Source organism: Olea europaea, chromosome 7, assembly GCF_002742605.1.
Source record: "Olea europaea var. sylvestris chromosome 7, O_europaea_v1, whole genome shotgun sequence".
Taxonomy (NCBI): Eukaryota; Viridiplantae; Streptophyta; class Magnoliopsida; order Lamiales; family Oleaceae; genus Olea; species Olea europaea.
This window is the reverse complement of record NC_036243.1, coordinates 17,983,797-18,002,014: the sequence shown is the minus strand read 5'-3', so window position 1 is coordinate 18,002,014 and position 18,218 is coordinate 17,983,797. Positions and strand designations below refer to the sequence as shown.

At 32.7% G+C, this 18,218-nt stretch overlaps 2 protein-coding genes across 6 annotated transcripts; both read left to right on the top strand.

Annotated features, from left to right (window-relative positions):
- Positions 1-4,720: 4,720 nt before the first annotated feature.
- Positions 4,721-6,741, top strand: LOC111398001. Its single transcript, XM_023024964.1, has 3 exons — positions 4,721-4,786; positions 5,620-5,817; positions 6,487-6,741. Exons 1-3 carry the CDS (start codon positions 4,721-4,723, stop codon positions 6,739-6,741), a joined length of 519 nt encoding a protein of 172 aa, XP_022880732.1.
- A 1,701-nt stretch (positions 6,742-8,442) lies between these two features.
- LOC111397248 (splicing factor U2af large subunit B-like) lies at positions 8,443-18,075 on the top strand. 5 transcript variants are annotated; one of them, XM_023024073.1, is made up of 13 exons: positions 8,443-8,659; positions 9,467-9,747; positions 10,178-10,279; positions 11,219-11,298; positions 11,923-11,993; positions 12,074-12,118; positions 12,722-12,781; positions 13,647-13,707; positions 13,791-13,903; positions 14,271-14,717; positions 16,955-17,093; positions 17,328-17,395; positions 17,693-18,075. In XM_023024073.1, the coding sequence occupies exons 1-13, from the start codon at positions 8,537-8,539 to the stop codon at positions 17,828-17,830; spliced, it is 1,728 nt and encodes a 575-aa protein (XP_022879841.1). In that variant the 5' UTR covers positions 8,443-8,536; the 3' UTR covers positions 17,831-18,075. The 5 variants fall into 5 exon arrangements, with proteins under 5 accessions (XP_022879841.1, XP_022879845.1, XP_022879844.1 ...); XM_023024077.1 differs by lacking the exon at positions 8,443-8,659 and adding an exon at positions 11,581-11,666 and having other exon boundaries at positions 9,695-9,747; XM_023024076.1 differs by lacking the exons at positions 8,443-8,659; positions 9,467-9,747; positions 10,178-10,279 and adding an exon at positions 11,581-11,701.
- Positions 18,076-18,218: the final 143 nt, after the last annotated feature.

Sequence of the window (18,218 nt, the reverse complement as noted above, 5' to 3'; positions counted from 1 at the left end):
GAGTGTTATAATTATTCTGCACGTTAAGAGTATGTTTTAGTAGAACTTCCAGCTGAATCCATCAATTCACTATCTGTCCATGGATAATTCATATTCGAGAGCTCCTTTTTATATAATCTCCATGGAAAACTTATATTTGAGAGGCCCTTTTTATATAATTCCAAGGTTAAATCTCTGCCTATTTAATTGCATTCCTAATATTTCTATGGCAAGTTTGGAAGAAATTGACTGCTTCTTTAAGAATTGTCATGTATGTCCATTCAACAGTTGTCATACACTTATATTTAAAATTCATCAGTCCAACACACGTTTTCCTCACTAGTACAAAGAAAATAGTCAATACCAGCCTCCAATCTTCATAATACATAATAAAAGTTGGGCATTTCTTCCCTTCTATTTAAACCAAAGAAGCAAGGTTAGAAGTCCCCAACTATCACATCAAGAGGCATCCCTTCATACAAATCAGATACACAAGCACACTGAGGAACTCAGTGACCAATCTTAATAATGGAGATTACATAATGACATTCAACAACAAATATAAACAAATATATCGAACTACAATGCAAAATAATGTGAATGGACCAAGAATGACAATTGCCCACCATAAATCCTACTCAACTCCATTCCAAATTAGACCTTGGGTTTAAAATACGTTGAAGATTTTCTGCTCTTCTTCTTCTTTGAAGATGATTCTTCATCAACATTTCTTTTTCTCTTCAACCCACTTTCTTCAACCATTGCAGCAATAGGAGTCGGAGTTGACATTGGCATCGAAGTGAACATATCGAAATTGGAGTAAGAGTTTTAGATTTTGAATCCAAACAAATTAGGACTTTTACTATTGTGATTTGAAATTGTTTGTGGATGATGTTTATGGTATCTACAAATAGGAGAATAAGAAGACAAAGACGAACTTAGACAGGCAAAAGCGATGGAAATGGACGGAGATGAAAATCTTGATTTTGAGGAGAGGAGAGCATTTTTCCATTGAGGGCCTATTAATTACGGATTAAATGGTTTAATTAGTTTTAAAAGGGTTACTATTCAATTTATTTAGTTTAAGAGGGCACTGATTTAATTTACCCAAGCTTTTTTTTGCGTGGTTCAAGTGTTCTAGAGTTGATCTTTCATTTTTGAACTCTAAAATGATTCGTAAAAAAATATGAATTATTGTACCTTCGACGGAAAAATGGGAATAGAAAAGAGAGTGTCTCCAATGGGAATCCATATCAAACTAATTATAATTATGTATACAAGAGAGAGTGTGTAAAAAATTATGGGAAAAAAATCTAATTAGAGGGTGTCTTGGATGATGTGATATACACCCACCACATCCTTTCTTGTCATGTAAGCATTTTAGATGATGTCGTACACTTTCGGTGTAATTCTCATTTTCATTGGGATGTTCTAAAGCATCATATGCATAATAGAGAATAATTATTATTATTATTTTTTTATATACTCATATGTTATTCTTTATTTTAATTGATTTCTCATAATCTTTTATTTAACATAATTTTTTGTATGTTAACAATTAATCAATTCAAATATATTTTAAAATATTTTTTGGAGTATATTAGCTATAGTTGGTTTGACCCTCTGAAATAGAAAGTCCTTTTAAACTTATTATTAAATATCGACTACCTAAAGTAAAGTGTATCTTGTGTTTAAATATTCTATTGTGATGCTCTTAGAGCTTAACTCTTTCACTATTACTACTTTACAATTAATGCATTTAATAAATTATAGATTTCAATACTCTACTACTTATATTATTTAGATCATATTTGAATTGAATTTTAATTTACATATAAAAAAGATATAAATAAAGATGAGGATGATCAATAAGGGCCTGCTTTGTGTGATTTTTTTTAATACTACAAAATAAAGAATTCTCAAATTATGGAAATATTAGTCAAGCTATACCAAGAGCATTAGCAAGCAAATAAGAAGATAAATCATCCGACGGGGAACTAAAATATGTAAGCTTAAGCTTAAATCGTCGAAATGAGTGGCCATCCAATTTGCACAATAATTTGCCTACTTATTGTTTTATGTAGCAAACACAATTACACCACTAAAGATCTTTAATAGCATCGATTAATTGTAAATGAAGATTTAACTAAATGGTATGATTATTGATCTTTTGAATCGTAAGTAGAGAATCTGACTCCAATTCAACAGATATGCAATCCTGCTCCCAACAAAGTAGGAGATCATGATAACGCGCCCAACTCTATAAGTAAAGCCAATATTCCATGAACCATGTCATCTCTCAAGACACCTCATGCTACCTGGGCCAATTAAGCTCTTGCACTCCCGTCCACATTAACCTTCATGAAATGTACATGAGGTCTATCTCGACCAATAAGAGTTTCATACTTGCATCTTGTATGAAATTTTACCTTCACATTTCATGCTTCCTTAGCCTTTTCCATTATAATTTTTGTCGAGTCGAATGGCCATTGAAATTGATCCTCATGAATATCATAGCTACACCAATACCATGATAGCTAGATTATAAATTTAAATATAATGGACCAAGAAACACCATCGAAATCTGTACTGCTTGAGATATTTTCCCTATGCCAACATTTCATGTGATTTTTGTTTTTACTTTTACTTCATGTAGAAAAGCTTCATGAGCAAGTTATATTAATTTTTTGTCTGGGAATTAATTTCTAAAAGAGCTTCATTTAAAAGCTCCTATAAATAAATCTACATTGAATCAACCTTATTTAAAAGCTTTTCTAATTATTATTTTTAAAAAATCATAAAATTAGCCAAAGGGATACAAAAATAACTTTTGGATATAAAAATTCCTCTTGACTTCTTAAAAGTAATGCCAAACGACCACTTAGTGTTTAATGCCACCCATTCCCTGGCCTAGTTTCATATTTCACATGACGTAAAATTGGGCTCTATTTGTTTTTGATAAAATCAATATTGTAATATATTTTGATAAAAGTTGATAATATGTTTAGTAGAAAATTAATAAAATTGTGAGTCTCGTGATATGTGTGGTTGAAAATAAGTTTGAAAAATATGAGTTTTAAGAAATGAGGCCAAGCATGAACTTATTATCACAAGGGATGAAAACAGGGAGGGTGCAAAGCTGGACGCCCTCGTTTCGCTTCGAATTTTCTCTCCGAGTCCACATCCCAATCTATTTAAGGTGGGACAGGAATAGTCATCATCTCAATTTTTTTATTGCTTTGTTTAGAAAAATTGGGCTGAAGTATCTAAACAATTTTTAACTTTTTGAATACGTAGGTAATCAGGATAGATGTCCCTATCCCAAGCATCAAAGCCCTGAGCTCAAGTCCCACCACTGGTATTATAGCTCTATTTGACCAATATTTTTAAAAATATATATATTCTTAAGTAGTGATTTTACATCATTTCAACCACACATTATTTAATAAAATAATGTTACACGTAAATCTAAAACTTTTCATTATTTTTTAACAACACATTTTTCATCAATACACTATTCAAAAATACATTCTTAAGAAAATAATGTGGCTCAAACAAGGGCTATATAACATTATTCTATAATAGGCAAAGTGGGCGTTAATTTAATAAATGGTCATGGAACTTCGCTATACATTACTATTTGCTTATTGAAATTTTCAAAATTACTCGTTACTCATTGAATTTTGCTATATGTTACTAATTGCTTACTAAAATTTAAAAGGATACTTGTTGTTCACCCAAATTTGAACAAAGTTACTCATTTATCACCCAAATCATTTTCATTAGTCCACATGGACAAAAATTAACGTGATGGATTAGAAAATCCCACGTGGCACCGACGAAGTTAAAAAAATAATAGCGTGAAAAAATTTACGTAGCTTGACAAAAATGTCCATGCGATCGCATGGTGTTGTCCATACAATCGAATGGGCAATTTCTGTTTCTGAAGTTTTTTTTATTTTTTTTACAAGAAGAATGGGAGGACAATTATGAATTTAGTAATAGAAATTGTCCATGCGATTACATTAATAATTATCGTCGTGCGACACTTACATTTTTTAGCCACGTTATTATTATATTAACTCCATCGGTGCCATGTATGATTTTTCATCCGTCATGTTGATTTTTGTCCATGTGGATTGATGAAAATGACACGGGTGATAGAAGAGTAATTTTATTCAAATTTGAGTGAGCAACAAGTAATCTTTTCAATTTCGGTAAGCAAATAGTGACTTATATCAAAGTTTAGTGAGTAACAAATAACCTTTTAAATTTCGAAACAAATAGTGACTTATAGAAAGGTTCAATGAGCGACAAATAACGTTTTAAATTTCGATGAATAAATAGTAACTTATTGTAAAGTTGAATAACCACAGATTAAATTTTCTCGCGATGTGGAAAAACCTTAGAAAAAATCCACTCACCAGAGATAAAAAAAGGGTGGCGCTATTGTAAATCTACAGTTTTTATATATACATCCACTTTTAAAAAAGATAATTATATTATATTTTTAATCTTATGTAAATTCACTTAAACAGACATATATAAAATTGAATAAAAATATGTCATTCTAAATTCATCTACTCATATTTATTTTCACTAAATTATGTTGAACCTTTTTATATTCTTTTAGAATTTGTGTTTAACTAAAATCCTAATAATTATAAAATATCATTTTCAACTAAAATCATAAAACCCTACTAATAATAAAATATAATCTTCAACTGAAATCAAATCTACAATGAAGGAGACACCACCAGAGGAAATACATACTGACACAGCAATATATGACGAAGAATTTGAAAAGGTGAGGATTACTTTCTATCATTGTTTATTATTTTTTGTTCTCTCTTTCATTTTTGTATCAAAATGTTTTTGTTCATTTGTTTTAACATGTACCCATCTACATTTATTTCCCTCAATGCGTGTTTCCCTCTCTGAAAGATGAATTCAGAAGATCGAAGTGTTTCTAGCATAGATTTATAAGTTTTGGTCAAGAAGGGTCCACTTGTGGAGTTTAAGCCAACTAAACCATCGTAATTGTAAGAGCATGTTTGGCTCAACTTAAAATGTTATCTTGTTTAAGTTTCAAATAAAATATTTTTTTGCTTGATAAAAGTTGAAATAAGTATAATTGATACTTATAAAAAAGAAATTATTTTAAGTTTAGAAAAAACAAGTTATCTAAACATACCAAGAGATTATAAAACTTAAAAGTAACTTAAGTTTTTGTTAAGCAGAACATTCTATATTATCTCATTTAATTCTTTTTCTTAATTAAATTATGCCCGCAATAAAATAAATTCTTAGTTCGCCCCATATTTCACAAGCATTATACGTTGATAAAGCATCATGCATAAAATATTGTGACATTTTTTTTTATCATATTATGGAGGGGAAGTAATAATTGTTAGCTTACTAACTAACACTGAATTTCATTGATCTACTCTATTTGATTTTTTAATGAATTGCGAGTAGATAATTGAAGTCGAGCAAATTTGGCCAAAATCGTATTAAATATATGAAAATCTATTACTTATGTAATCGAGTATATGGACTTTACTCGACTTTGCATTGACATAAAGTTACCGGCCCAAAAAATTTGATTATGAACTCTGAGTGCTGGACTTGAATTTGCAGAATGCTTCGTCAAACAATATTATTAAGAATTATGAATTCTTATACATCAGTACCTACTGCTCGTTTGTGCACATTCATGGTTGTAATTATCGTTGTAATTTTGACACTATGATTTTCATGTTGGATACATCAACACACAACTCTGATGTGCAGAACAAATTGTTTATTGATGATAAATATGTCTTTACTACAAATATGGTAAGTCATGATATTCTTATTTTTAATATTATCATATATTTATATAAAAATATTTGATGGTATACAGATGTTTACAAGCAAAGAGGCCTTGGTTGATTGGGTTAAAACAATTAGTAAAAGACATAACATGATTGTTGTGATGAAAAAATCCAACTTAGGTCAAGTTGGGAGAAAACTAAGAATTGATTTTGCATGTAAAAGATATGGTTGATATAGGGGTAAGAATACCAACAACAAAAATGAAAAGGGGAAGAGACGTAGAGCTACAGGAACAAAAAAGTGTGGATGTTTATTTGTTTTGAATGGAAAAATTTTAATAAATGATGATTATTGGATATTGAAAGTGAAATATTGGAGGCATAATCATGATATTGTAATGAACCTTGAAAAATATTCATATGCCGGAAGACTAATTGAGAAAGAGATTTCAATTTTCATAGACATGTCAAAGAATCATGTGAGATCGAATGAAATCTTATACACATTGAAACAAAATGATGACACTAATGTCAGCACATCAGAAGTTTATGCTCAAAGAATGAGCTGGAAGGACACAAATGCAATAACTAATGAATATGCTTGTTAAGAACAAGTACATAGAGTGGCATCGTAACTCTGTGGAGACAAATACAGTTAGAGATTTGTTTTGTTAACATCCATATTTAGTAGATTTGTTGCGGGGTTTTTTCTCGTGTGATTATTATGGATTGCATATATAAGACAAATAGGTATTGCCCACCATCGTTAGAGGTAGTAGGTGTCACTTCTAATGATTTGACATTTTCAATTGCTTTTGCATACTTGGAAAAAGAACGTGAGGAAAATTACATATGGGCTTTGGAGAGATTTAAAAGTCTAAAGGATGATATAATAATGCCTAGTGTAATTGTAACTGTTAAAGAGCTGGCCCATGAAGGCCACTAAAAAAATATTTTCAATATCAACTAATATTTTATGTAGATGACATATTTCAAAGAATGTGTTGGCCAAAAAAAATAAAAAATAAAAAAATAATTGAAGACAAAGACCAATGGGATGCCTTCATGCATATGTGGAATTTATTAGTACTATCAACATTTGTAGCAGAGTACAAGCAAAACCTAAATCTCTTGGAATCTAATTTCCAACAATTTCCACAAGCTATCAATTATGTCATGAATTCATTGCTTCTTCGCCCCCGTTTGGCCCCCATTATTTCTCATTAAATTAAATTAAATTTTTCTCTCTCCTATTTTTAACCACACAATCTTTAATAAAATAATATTACACGTAAATCGAATTTTTTTTTCTTTTCAATCACTCATTTTTCAAAAAAACACTATTCAAAACATTATAATTTCCAAATAATAGGGCTCAAACGGGGGCTATATAAAGAGAAATTTGTGATAGCTTGGGCTAATCTACATATGCACCTTGAAAACACGACAACTAACAGATAAATTTACTTATATTATTATTTAAATTAGTGAGACAAAAATGCATGAATTTTATTTATAATTATATGAATTCATAATATTATTACAATACCAATATTTTATTCATGTGGTAGGACTAAATCTGCTCATACAAACTTAAGAGGCATTTAGGGTCTTCTCAAGGCAATTTTGACATTGCATGGACAAGAATTCACGCCTAACGCGTTATTGGAGCTACAACATACATTTATTAAAACTTCCTTTGAAAGGAGCTTGGGCACCGTTGAACATAATTTCAAACCTATCTTGTTTGAAGAGTTAAGGGGATTTACATCAAGAATTGCAATAAATTTGATATTTCAAGAGTATGAGCGAGCTGGTGACATAGGGATTACCAAGTTAGCTTGTGGATGTGTTATATGACAAACGCATTGATTACCATGTGTCCTAAGGTTTTAGAGTACAAGATAAAATATCAGAATCTCGATCTATCCCTTTATCAAGAGTACACTCTCATTGGAATAGACTCGATCTAGTTCCTCTTGACAAAGGTAACAAATTTGAGATTAATTGTGCATCATTATTTGAGATGATTCATAAAACGTTATCAAGAGAATATTGATAATGTGAAGGCAGAAATCCTACAAAAATTGAAAGAGATTGCTAGTTCGAGTTCTACATCATTAGTTAAATATTCAACAGTAAAATATAGCGGGCCAATTCATATGGCAAATAACACACCTGCAAGACTTTTAATTTTATTTTCAATATCATGTTTTGCATATAGAATTAATTATTGAATTATAAGGAAGTTGATGTTATATGTATTGTGGATGATTATAGTGATATTTTAAAATTTTGAAATTATATTAGAGGTGTATTTAGAGTGGGATGAATATAAAAAAATTGTGTGGATATATAGGGCTTGCTTGGTACAAATTTTAAGTTAATTAAAATTAATTTTTAATCGTTATTTTACTATTTTAGTAGTCATTTTTGGAATTCTTCTCTCACAGGTAGAACTCACTTTATCTCTAACGGTCAAAAAATTAATTATCAAAATTTCTATAAAACAAACAAATATTTTTTAAATAAATGAATTTAATAAGGATAATATTAGAAATTGTCGAGGATGATAATAGTAATTTTTTAAAATTTTAATATTTTCATTCGGATGAATATATAAAACTATGGGCCGTACGCAAAAAAAAGAAAAAAGAAAACTCAAATATTCGCATAAGGCACAAGAAATTCGATTAAAGTTAACTTCAACGGAGAAGAAAGAGAAACCCTAATTTACAAGCATGACGGACTACGAAGGAAGGTACGAGACCAACGGAGAAGATCTGGACGACTATGTCTCTTCCCCTAAGCCGCGCACCACTAGTAATGTTGGTGCCGATGACTACAGCGACTCTAAGTCTCAGGTTTCGCTCTAGCATACGGTTATCTAAATGTATATATGTGTTTATTTATGTTTGTAAGCTGATAGATCTAAATAATATATTGTGTATACTTATTGAAAGTGCTTGGTCAGATTTTAAGTGGATTTGTATTGTCAGATCCTGTCGCTTATCGTGATATTTGTCTTGTTTTACCTTTATTAATCGTTTCAATTGGTTTTATTTGGACTGGAATTTCTGCTTGTGAAGTACAAAAATTGTGTGAAGAAGTTAAATTATGATTACAATGGATCGAGGTTGTAACAACTTAGTAATTTAGTTATTGAAATTTAAAATGATTGTCCTGGTTTGGTCAATCATGGTTTTTCAGGGAAATGTGTTTTTTTTTCCTTGTTTAGTACTTGTAATTTTTGGTTTTCTGGTTTGTATAATGTAATTTGCACTATTCGTGGTTGTATTCCGTAGATATAAATATAATCATTGCAATCAAACATCTACAACTATGATTGAGCCTGGTGAATCAAGTGTATGTACTTGTAGGTGAGAAATCTGTGTGAAGGATTGTATATAATTGCCATATGTACTATTATTTGAAGAAAGAGTTTAGTCGCTTCATTTTTCGATCATGAAATTAACTTGGAATGATTTCATTTTTGATATTGGAATTTAGTACTATTAACCACTAACAGTGAGGTGCTGCAATATTTTTCTAATTCACTTTCCAGTTTTCTAAGGTAGCACGTGCAGATTAACAATTACCTTGCTGTTCTTAATGCCACTTTCTGTTAGTTCATGTGCTTGCTAATTATTGCTATTATTATATATTTTCAGAATGTTAGTCTTGACTTTGAGAAAGATAGAGAGCGTGAGTCTTCTCGAAGCAAGGAAAAGGAAAGGGAGAAAGGGCGCAATAAAGATCGGGACAGGGACAGGGACGGGGGCAGGGACAGAGATAGGGACAGGGACAAGGATGGAGGCAGAGATAGAGACAGGGACAGGGATCGGGATCGTCACCACAGAGACCGCCACAGGGACCGAAGTGAAAGAAGGGAGAGGGAGAGGACTAGAGACAGGGATGATGATGATTATTATAGGAGGCGAGATCATGACAGGTGAGGAAACTAGAATATTCTGATATATTTTATTCAGGGCCCTTATGTTTTTTGGTTCATGGGTCTTTATCTTATGACATATAATTCTTTTGTTGATATTTCAGGAGTATGTTTTTTATCCCTATGAAATTCAGTAGGGAATAAATTATTGGTCGCATGTTGATTTGGGTACTTTTAAGTCTGAAAAAAATTTAATAGGACTCAATCCCTATTGAATTTCAGTAGGGAATGGATCGCTGGTCAAATGTTGATTTGGGCACTTTCAAGTCTGAAAAATATTATACAGGGCCATTTTTGAGTTCTAGTCACTATATCTTCTTTGCCGCTACATCTTAATGCTCTATATCGTTTCTTGCTAAAACCTGTAATTTATTTTGAGTTTTTCGCCTATCGGTGATGTATATCTAATTCCATGATAATATGGTTGCAGGAAGAGAGATTATGATAGAGACAGAGATGATGAACACAGATCTCGTTCAAGGGCTAGATCTGAGCACAGATCTAAGTCACGATCTCGTTCACGCTCCAAAAGGTAGGTTGTATAGATTTTGCTGTAAGCCTATAGATCTTTGATTAGAGGCTTTAATGTTGAAGGATTACGAGTGCTTAGTTTTGCTTTATTATTTTTAGGTTGTATACTGAGAGTTTCTCAAAAATAAAAAAATAAAAATATTCTTGAGTAGGCATCTCTAAATGAATATCAAATATGATTAAATCTGGAAGGAATGGTAATCGAAATTTGTATGGACATTAGTTTAAGCTTTTAGGGGTAATATCTTCTTGAGACCTAACTGATTTATTGTCCTTCATTATTGATTTTTCTTGTGGTGCCATTTCTTTGGATCCTCGATAGCTTTATTAGATTGTATTTTTATTTATATAAGGTAAGAGGCATTTATTAAGCCTCTGTTTGGTCCCATTTTTTAATACTCATTTTTCCTCGACCTCATTTTCAACCAAACATTTATGGAACCTACAACTTTTTTCAACTTTTCAACTTCACATTTCATCAAATTTTATCAAAATCTACTAAAGATCTTATTTTTAAGGGGCTAAATTAGCTTGTGATCTCTATTGTTCTACATCCATGTTTTCTTTGGAATCAGTCTTCTACCACACTGGTTTTGCAAACCACCATCCTGGTGAATTAAGAAAGACTAACGAAAAGTTGGATTGTAAGAAAAAACATTTGTCAGACTACTTTCATATACCAGGGTTCAGAGGAAATGACTTGGGTATAATTAGCTTTTATTACTAGATGTCCAGATAAACATTTCAGTTGCTCTTCTGGTTTCGCGGTCATCACTTGCAAGTACAAGCTGCCAATTGTTTAATGTACAATTAAATCTTATAATTATTATATTACTTTTCTATTAATTCGCCATCCTCTTCTGCTTATGACTTATGTTACCAATTCATTAACTTTTGTATGTTTCAGCTTCTTCTTGATGTTACTGTTGAATCTTTGCAGCAAAAGGATAAGCGGTTTTGATATGGCACCTCCTGCTGCAATGATTCCTAACGCAGCTGCTGCTCTCGCCGCTGCCTCAGGTATAAAACTGCTATTTTGCAATTCTATCTTTGATAACTGTTATCTTTTTCTTTGACATAGTGTGGAAAGTTCATATCAAAATTCATGGTTTCATTTTGGTAAGCATACTGGTTCTCACTTGCACATAGCACAATACGAGTTCTGGTCGCTAGATTTGTTGTTTATGTTTCTTTTATATTTACTTAGTTAAATAATTCTGAAACTGAGAGGGTTTTTGGTTTCTTCTTGTGTTTGGTGTTTGTTTGTTTGTTTTGTATGGTCATGTATTATGTTCTAAGAAGGCAATATTGGGCTAGTTGCCCCACTGTGCTGACAATGGGCCTGAGCCGACTTCTGTAGCTTTTATGTACAAGGAAGAACAATACAGGTCTTTTCCATCTTCTGTCGGGATTTGCACGATTGGTAGTTCTTACAAACATTTCTCTCTAGTAATTGAACATTCTACTTTTTTCCATTTTATCTTTATGGTTCGGCTTTACTGCAATGCTAGATGATAGGTTTGCCTAAAATATTAATAATCAGTAAAATAACTATTGTAAATGTTAAATCTCAGTAGATTAATGAAGATTAAGATGTGTGCTCGACCTTTATTTTGTGGATGTAACTTGACTTTGTCATGGCAGGTCAGATGCCTGGGACCACACCGACCATTCCTGGAATGTTTCCAAACACGTTTCCTATGGCATCAGGACAGGTTCTCTGCTCTTGCTCTCTGTTACTTTTGTGCTGGCTTTATTGTCTTCCCTTTGGAAATTAACCTTGGTTTCATGGCAGTTTGGAGCTCTCCCTGTTATGCCAGTTCAGGCGATGACTCAACAGGTTGATTTATCTTTGTAATGATGCAATCTAACACCAGTGGTGTTGAACACCAGTCTTGATGTCAGCACATCATATGTCATATTAAATGGGCCATAATTACTTGTATTCAATTGAACTTGTGACTTAGAGCATGTTTGGTATGGATTAAGATCTGATTTAAATCAAAGTCAAAGTCAAACAATTAGCCCCCATTAAATTCCATTTCATTACATTTTATTTTTTTCTCTTCAATTTTCTACCACACAATCTTCCATAAAATAATATTACACGTAAATCGAAAAGTTTTCCTTCTTTTTTAACCGCTCATTTAAAAAAAAAAAAATACTATTCCATGCATTTTCATTTTCACAAAATGGGGGCTTAATATTAATCACATCTTTCATGGATCTCACAACTTTTCAATTATACACTTCAAAAACATCTATCACAATTTACTAAAAAGTCTAATTTTAATCCCCACTTGCCACTTAGACCGGTGTTAAAATACCAGTGGTGTTAAACAACTTTTTTATTTTATCGGATCGTTTTGATTGTTTGTTTTGTCTCAAAAATATAATTTATCCACTATTTAGTTAATATCTTATTTGATTGTTGTACTTTCAGGCTACTAGACATGCTCGACGAGTCTATGTTGGTGGACTCTCTCCCACTGCCAATGAACAGGTATTACTCCATCTTGGTAGCTTTGTCATTTTTCTCGCATTGATTGGAATTTATGCAAGGTTTAAATGGTGTGATTTATTATTCAATGATATCTAATGAATTTATGCAAGGTTTAAATGGTGTGATATATTATTCAATGATATCTAATGTTGAATATTTGGCCGGCAATTTTTATTGCTTTTACATGTTCATTATTTTGAAGACAAAGCTCATTTGGTGAAATAGAACATTTTTTTTTTTGCTTGTAAATATTTAAGCGAATTTACTGACACGTTGATAGAGATCCTGGGACAGTCATGCCTTAAAAGCTAGCTGTTGAAGTTGGAGAGCCCAAGTTTATATAAATCACACATCAAAAACCCATACTTTCGATGTATGATTAAGTCCCATACCTTGCAACTGGAACCAAGACCATCTACCACGCTCCGCGATCTTGGCGCCCACGTTGGATTGACTTTGGACTAGCCCATGACTAGTCCTGGACAAACACTGCTATGTTAGCATCACCATTTGCGCTGTTTGATTGCAACCAGGAGACATGGTGCCTACTTTGATACCATTGATATAGACCTTGGAAAAGTCATACCTCAAAAGCTAGTTGTTGAAGTTGGTGAGCCTAAGTTTATATAAGCCATTCACCAAAAGTTCATACTTTCGATATGGGATTCAAGTCACATACCTTGCAATGGGAACTGTGATGCGTGTAGTTGAATAAATTGTGTGCCTTTTTAATTGTTGCAGTGTGGATTCAAGCTTACTTTCACTCCCTTTTTTGTTTTTTGTACCAGTTTCTACTGGTGTGTTGTTCTATGTTTCCTTCACTTATGCTTGTTTTTCTCTGGCTCTTCTATTCCTGGTCATGCAGTCTGTGGCAACGTTCTTTAGTCATGTTATGTCTGCAATAGGAGGAAACACTGCCGGTCCAGGTTAGTCAAAACTCCTATGTATCTTCTCTCAAGACACAAGTGACTCGATTCGAAGGCTTTAAACTATTTCCATCTGATTTCAGGAGACGCTGTTGTGAATGTTTATATTAACCATGAGAAGAAATTTGCTTTTGTGGAGATGAGATCTGTTGAAGAGGCTAGTAATGCCATGGCGTTAGATGGGATTATATTTGAGGTATATTAACATTTCTTGGGTTTTGAGTACCCTGAGCTTACTGAATTTTAAATTCATTTATTCTGCTTCTTACTAAAATTAGGACTTCCAGAACTTTTCTTAATCTCGGCATGTTGCTCTCTTAAGATGCACTCTATTTCATCGGCACCATTTTCCAAAATTTAATTTTCTCCTTTGTTCTCTTTTTTAAAGGAAATTCTGCTTATCATTGTACATCCTTGTTTCTGCGCTAACCCCCCTCCCTGTCAAACCAACGATTTATGTTGGTATTTGTTGTTTCATATCCTACTTTTATTGCTTGTGTTGATAACATTTATTTACATTATGGCTACGTTAATCCATTAGGTATTTTACCTTTTTTGTGCAGGGAGCACCAGTTAAAGTCAGAAGACCTAGTGATTACAACCCCTCACTGGCTGCTACTCTTGGCCCTAGCCAACCTAATCCAAATTTGAACCTTGCGGCTGTTGGGTTATCACCAGGTTCTGCTGGCGGACTTGAGGGCCCTGACCGTATATTTGTGGGCGGTTTACCATATTATTTCACTGAAGCACAGATCAGGGAGTTGCTAGAGTCTTTTGGTCCCTTGCGAGGTTTTGATCTGGTGAAAGATAGAGAAACAGGAAACTCAAAAGGCTACGCGTTTTGTGTTTATCAGGATTTATCAGTTACAGATATTGCTTGTGCAGCTCTTAATGGTATTAAGATGGGTGATAAAACTCTTACAGTTAGGCGAGCTAACCAGGGTACAACACAACCTAAACCTGAGCAAGAGAGTGTGTTATTGCATGCTCAGCAACAAATAGCATTGCAGGTTAGATGATTTAAATAGTCTTCTTCTGAGCAAAAGGATTTTAGGTCATCTTCTTCAAGAAACAACCTTGTGTATAAAGGTCTAAAAAGCTCTCTTCGACATATCTAACTCATTTTAGAAAAATTCTTACTTGGTTTCCAGTTGCCCGTCTGAGGTTTGTTTAATGTCCATTTACCCCGAGTCTTTAGAAATGATCTATCCAGTCACCGCATTAAGTCAAATTGTTGGCACACAACTTCTAAAAGATTAAGGAAACAAGAGACTGTAAACATTTAGGTAATTCTATCTCATGACATCTAGAAGATAAAGAGGGAACTTTTAGATCAAAAAGTCTGTTAGAAGAGGCACAACCCATTCTTGTCTCATGTTTTTCTATCTATTTTATTTCATTCTGTTTTTATCATGTACTTCAATGTTGTTTTAGGGAAGAGTATGTTGTAATTAGAGATTTATCTCATTAGCTTTGATTTGATGCACAGTGTAACTATTAGAGCTCTAAAGAACCCGGCAACTCATGATTACAGAGCAGTTTGGTTTCATTCTGTTATTTATTCGAATTAGTTAGGCTGGAGATTCATGCTACGATAATTACCACAAGCTTAGCTTGGTCAAGCTCGGCTCAACTTCTTTAGGCCTCAATTGCATATGATATTTTATCATGCGTGTTAATTTTTTAGGAATGAAATATTTATACAGCAAATGTTTTAAGAATCGCCCAAGGCTTACCTCAACTGAGGGACTGGTTGTTGTGACCTTGGGCTTTGCCTTTATGTTCTTAGTGTACATCAACTTTGTGTGTTACTTTTTTAAGAGTCTAGAATGTTTTAAGGATTTTTTGAGTTGTTTATGAACTGTTCTATTATAAACTAGAGAAGAAAGGACTGAAACTAAGATGATAGAACAAGAGAAGCCAGAGTTTCCCTAGCCTATTATAACTAAATGCAATAAGTGGCCCACAAGTTTTTTTTTTGCTGTAGACCCATGGTTATGCATAATATAGTATTTTTTTTCTTATCTCTAAAAGCAAGCAAAATTCATCATGGTCTTTTTATGTGAGTGCTACTTTACTTTTTACTACTTTGAGTCTGTTTCTTGTTTGTAGTTGTGAAATAGACTTTGATTTTATTGAAACATTATATTATTTATTTTTGGATGTCTTAAGGTTATTATAATTTTTTTGTATTTTTTCAACTTTTTGAGCTATTCAATTGGTCTATGTTGAGGTTTGCGGCTTACAACGCTTCAACGCCTATGAGTCACCTTACTGAGGCAAAACTCCTTGATACTCTGATTAAAGTTATGACAGTTTTTATTTTTTAATTTAGTTTTGATCATTATTAATTTCTTGATAAATTGAATGGCTAAAAATATATGCTAAATCTTCGGTATGCCAGAAAGCAGTTGAAAATATAAATTTTTCTAAGACTTTTTTTCATAATTTCAAAAAGGGTAACAATTAAATGAATTAATATTCTCAATGGTTTTGATTGACTGAACGAGTTATTGTTAATTCTTGTTTAAGTTATTGGGTTTTGAATATTTTAACATAGATATGCTAAATTTTTAGTTTATAAAGTTGGTTGATATCATTTCAAAAGAAAGTTATCCCATGTAAAAGAGAAAAATGTAGAGAGTTGTGTAAATGTGGATGTTAGGGATTCAATTTTTGACTTTTCACTGTCTTAAGGTTCACTTCTACAGTTCTACTCATCTGATTCTAAAATTTCCTATCTGGAAATCCTCTTTCACTTTGTCGTCTTAAGCTTCCCCACGTCTTCTGAGAAGATATTTTCATCAGAAAGAAGGTCACTGCAGATTTGAGTGAATCTGCGAGTTGGAAAATCTAAGTCATTGTGCGGAATGGAAGCAAGTTCCAATCCTTTGTATTGTCTATCTCCCTTCCTCTTTTTATATACTTCTATATTCGAGACCTTTGCAGATCGCCATTATTTTTTATATGTTTAGAGTTCAATTTTCGGAACAAATTGGCACCAGAGTCGAGCCTTCAGCTGGGATTAGTTGTTCATTTCTTAGAGCTTTTTGACAACCATTAATGTTTAAAAAATGAGTTTTGAATAGTGATTTTTAGGAGAATGTGTGGTTAAAAAGTAGGAAAATGTTTTTGGTACATGTGTAGAATATTTTAGTGTGTGCGCGTGGTTGAAAATCATCCTTTAGCAAACCATGAATTAAATTAATGTTTGTCAAACAAGACCTCAATACCGTTTCTCTTGCAGAGATTCATGTTACAACAACCTGCTGCTCCAGCAACAAAGGTTTTGTGCCTAACAGAAGTGGTTAACCCAGATGAGCTTAGGGACGATGAGGATTATGAGGACATAGTAGAAGACATGAGAGCAGAATGTGGGAAATTCGGTAAATACATTAAGCTGCCTTTGAACCTCCATTATTTGTTTATGGTTTTCGATTTGATTGACTAATTAATATTCCTGCATACGTATGGATTCTTTCCCATTTATGTGCTATTTTATGTATTACAGCCTTTTCTAGTTCCATGTAATGCTAAGCAGAACTCGTTAACCTTCTGTTTAAATTTATGTATTTCCTCGGGGAATATTGTTGATGATATTAACTGTTTCTTATCTGCAGGTACTTTGACAAATGTGGTCATTCCACGCCCAAATCCCAATGGCGAACAAACACCAGGTGTTGGAAAGGTTGGTATAGACCATAGAGAGCATGCTTCCTTAAAAGCACACTCATTCTCTAGAGTAATTCCACTTTTGGCTTTTGAATTTTTATATTTTTTTTAGACACTGGATCTCTCTGAAATTACTGGCCTGTAGTGATTCATTTGAAAATTTTCATGCTGCTTTTTATATTTGAAATTTCCTGGTCCGCAGTTCAATTTTCAGTGACTAATAGCCGATACAGAGTTTGAAATACCATCAGATTTCTTGAATATTTCCTTGCTCTATTTACTCATTTGATGATAAATATCTGTTTACCTCTAGGTTTTCTTGGAGTATGTGGATGTTGAAAGCGCTACAAAAGCACGACAAGGACTGAATGGAAGGAAGTTTGGTGGAAATCAAGTTGTGGCTGTCTTTTATCCGGAGAATAAGTTCTCCGAGGGCGATTATGATGGCTAGTAGTCAACGTTGTCATTATTCTCTCAGATGTTCTCAGAAGTCCTGAAAGTGACTTGAAATTTGATGTTAATTTAATGTTCTTAATGATGCACCTTGGAGTTTTTTCTTATTTTCACTAGGTTTTGTTGTAGGATTAAGTTGTTCTTTCAGTTGAACTCCAATTAGAACATTATTATTGGGTAAATATTGTTGTAAGCTAGAAACAGTTGGTGTTAATTATGAAGGCATATTTTCGATTTGGTACCTTTTTTCCTTGCCTTTTTGGTTCTGAGCTTCTCGAAATATAACTATTCTCGAACTCATTTTCTTGATAAATTATTTTTTTAAAAAATGTTTTTTACTGCAAACAGTATTTCCAGATGAACGCTAGTGATCTATTGTCAGCAAC

Bases quoted from the DNA above. Each gene is read 5' to 3' on its own strand.
- LOC111398001 (XM_023024964.1), top strand. From the start codon at position 4,721: ATGAAGGAGACACCACCAGAGGAAATACATACTGACACAGCAATATAT. The intron at 4,787-5,619 runs GTGAGGATTACT...TTGAATTTGCAG, and splicing joins ATGACGAAGAATTTGAAAAG to AATGCTTCGTCAAACAATAT. The intron at 5,818-6,486 runs GTAAGTCATGAT...CATATTTAGTAG, and splicing joins ATGTCTTTACTACAAATATG to ATTTGTTGCGGGGTTTTTTC.
- LOC111397248 (XM_023024073.1), top strand. From the start codon at position 8,537: ATGACGGACTACGAAGGAAGGTACGAGACCAACGGAGAAGATCTGGAC. The intron at 11,994-12,073 runs GTTCTCTGCTCT...GTTTCATGGCAG, and splicing joins TTCCTATGGCATCAGGACAG to TTTGGAGCTCTCCCTGTTAT. The intron at 12,782-13,646 runs GTATTACTCCAT...CTGGTCATGCAG, and splicing joins CTCCCACTGCCAATGAACAG to TCTGTGGCAACGTTCTTTAG.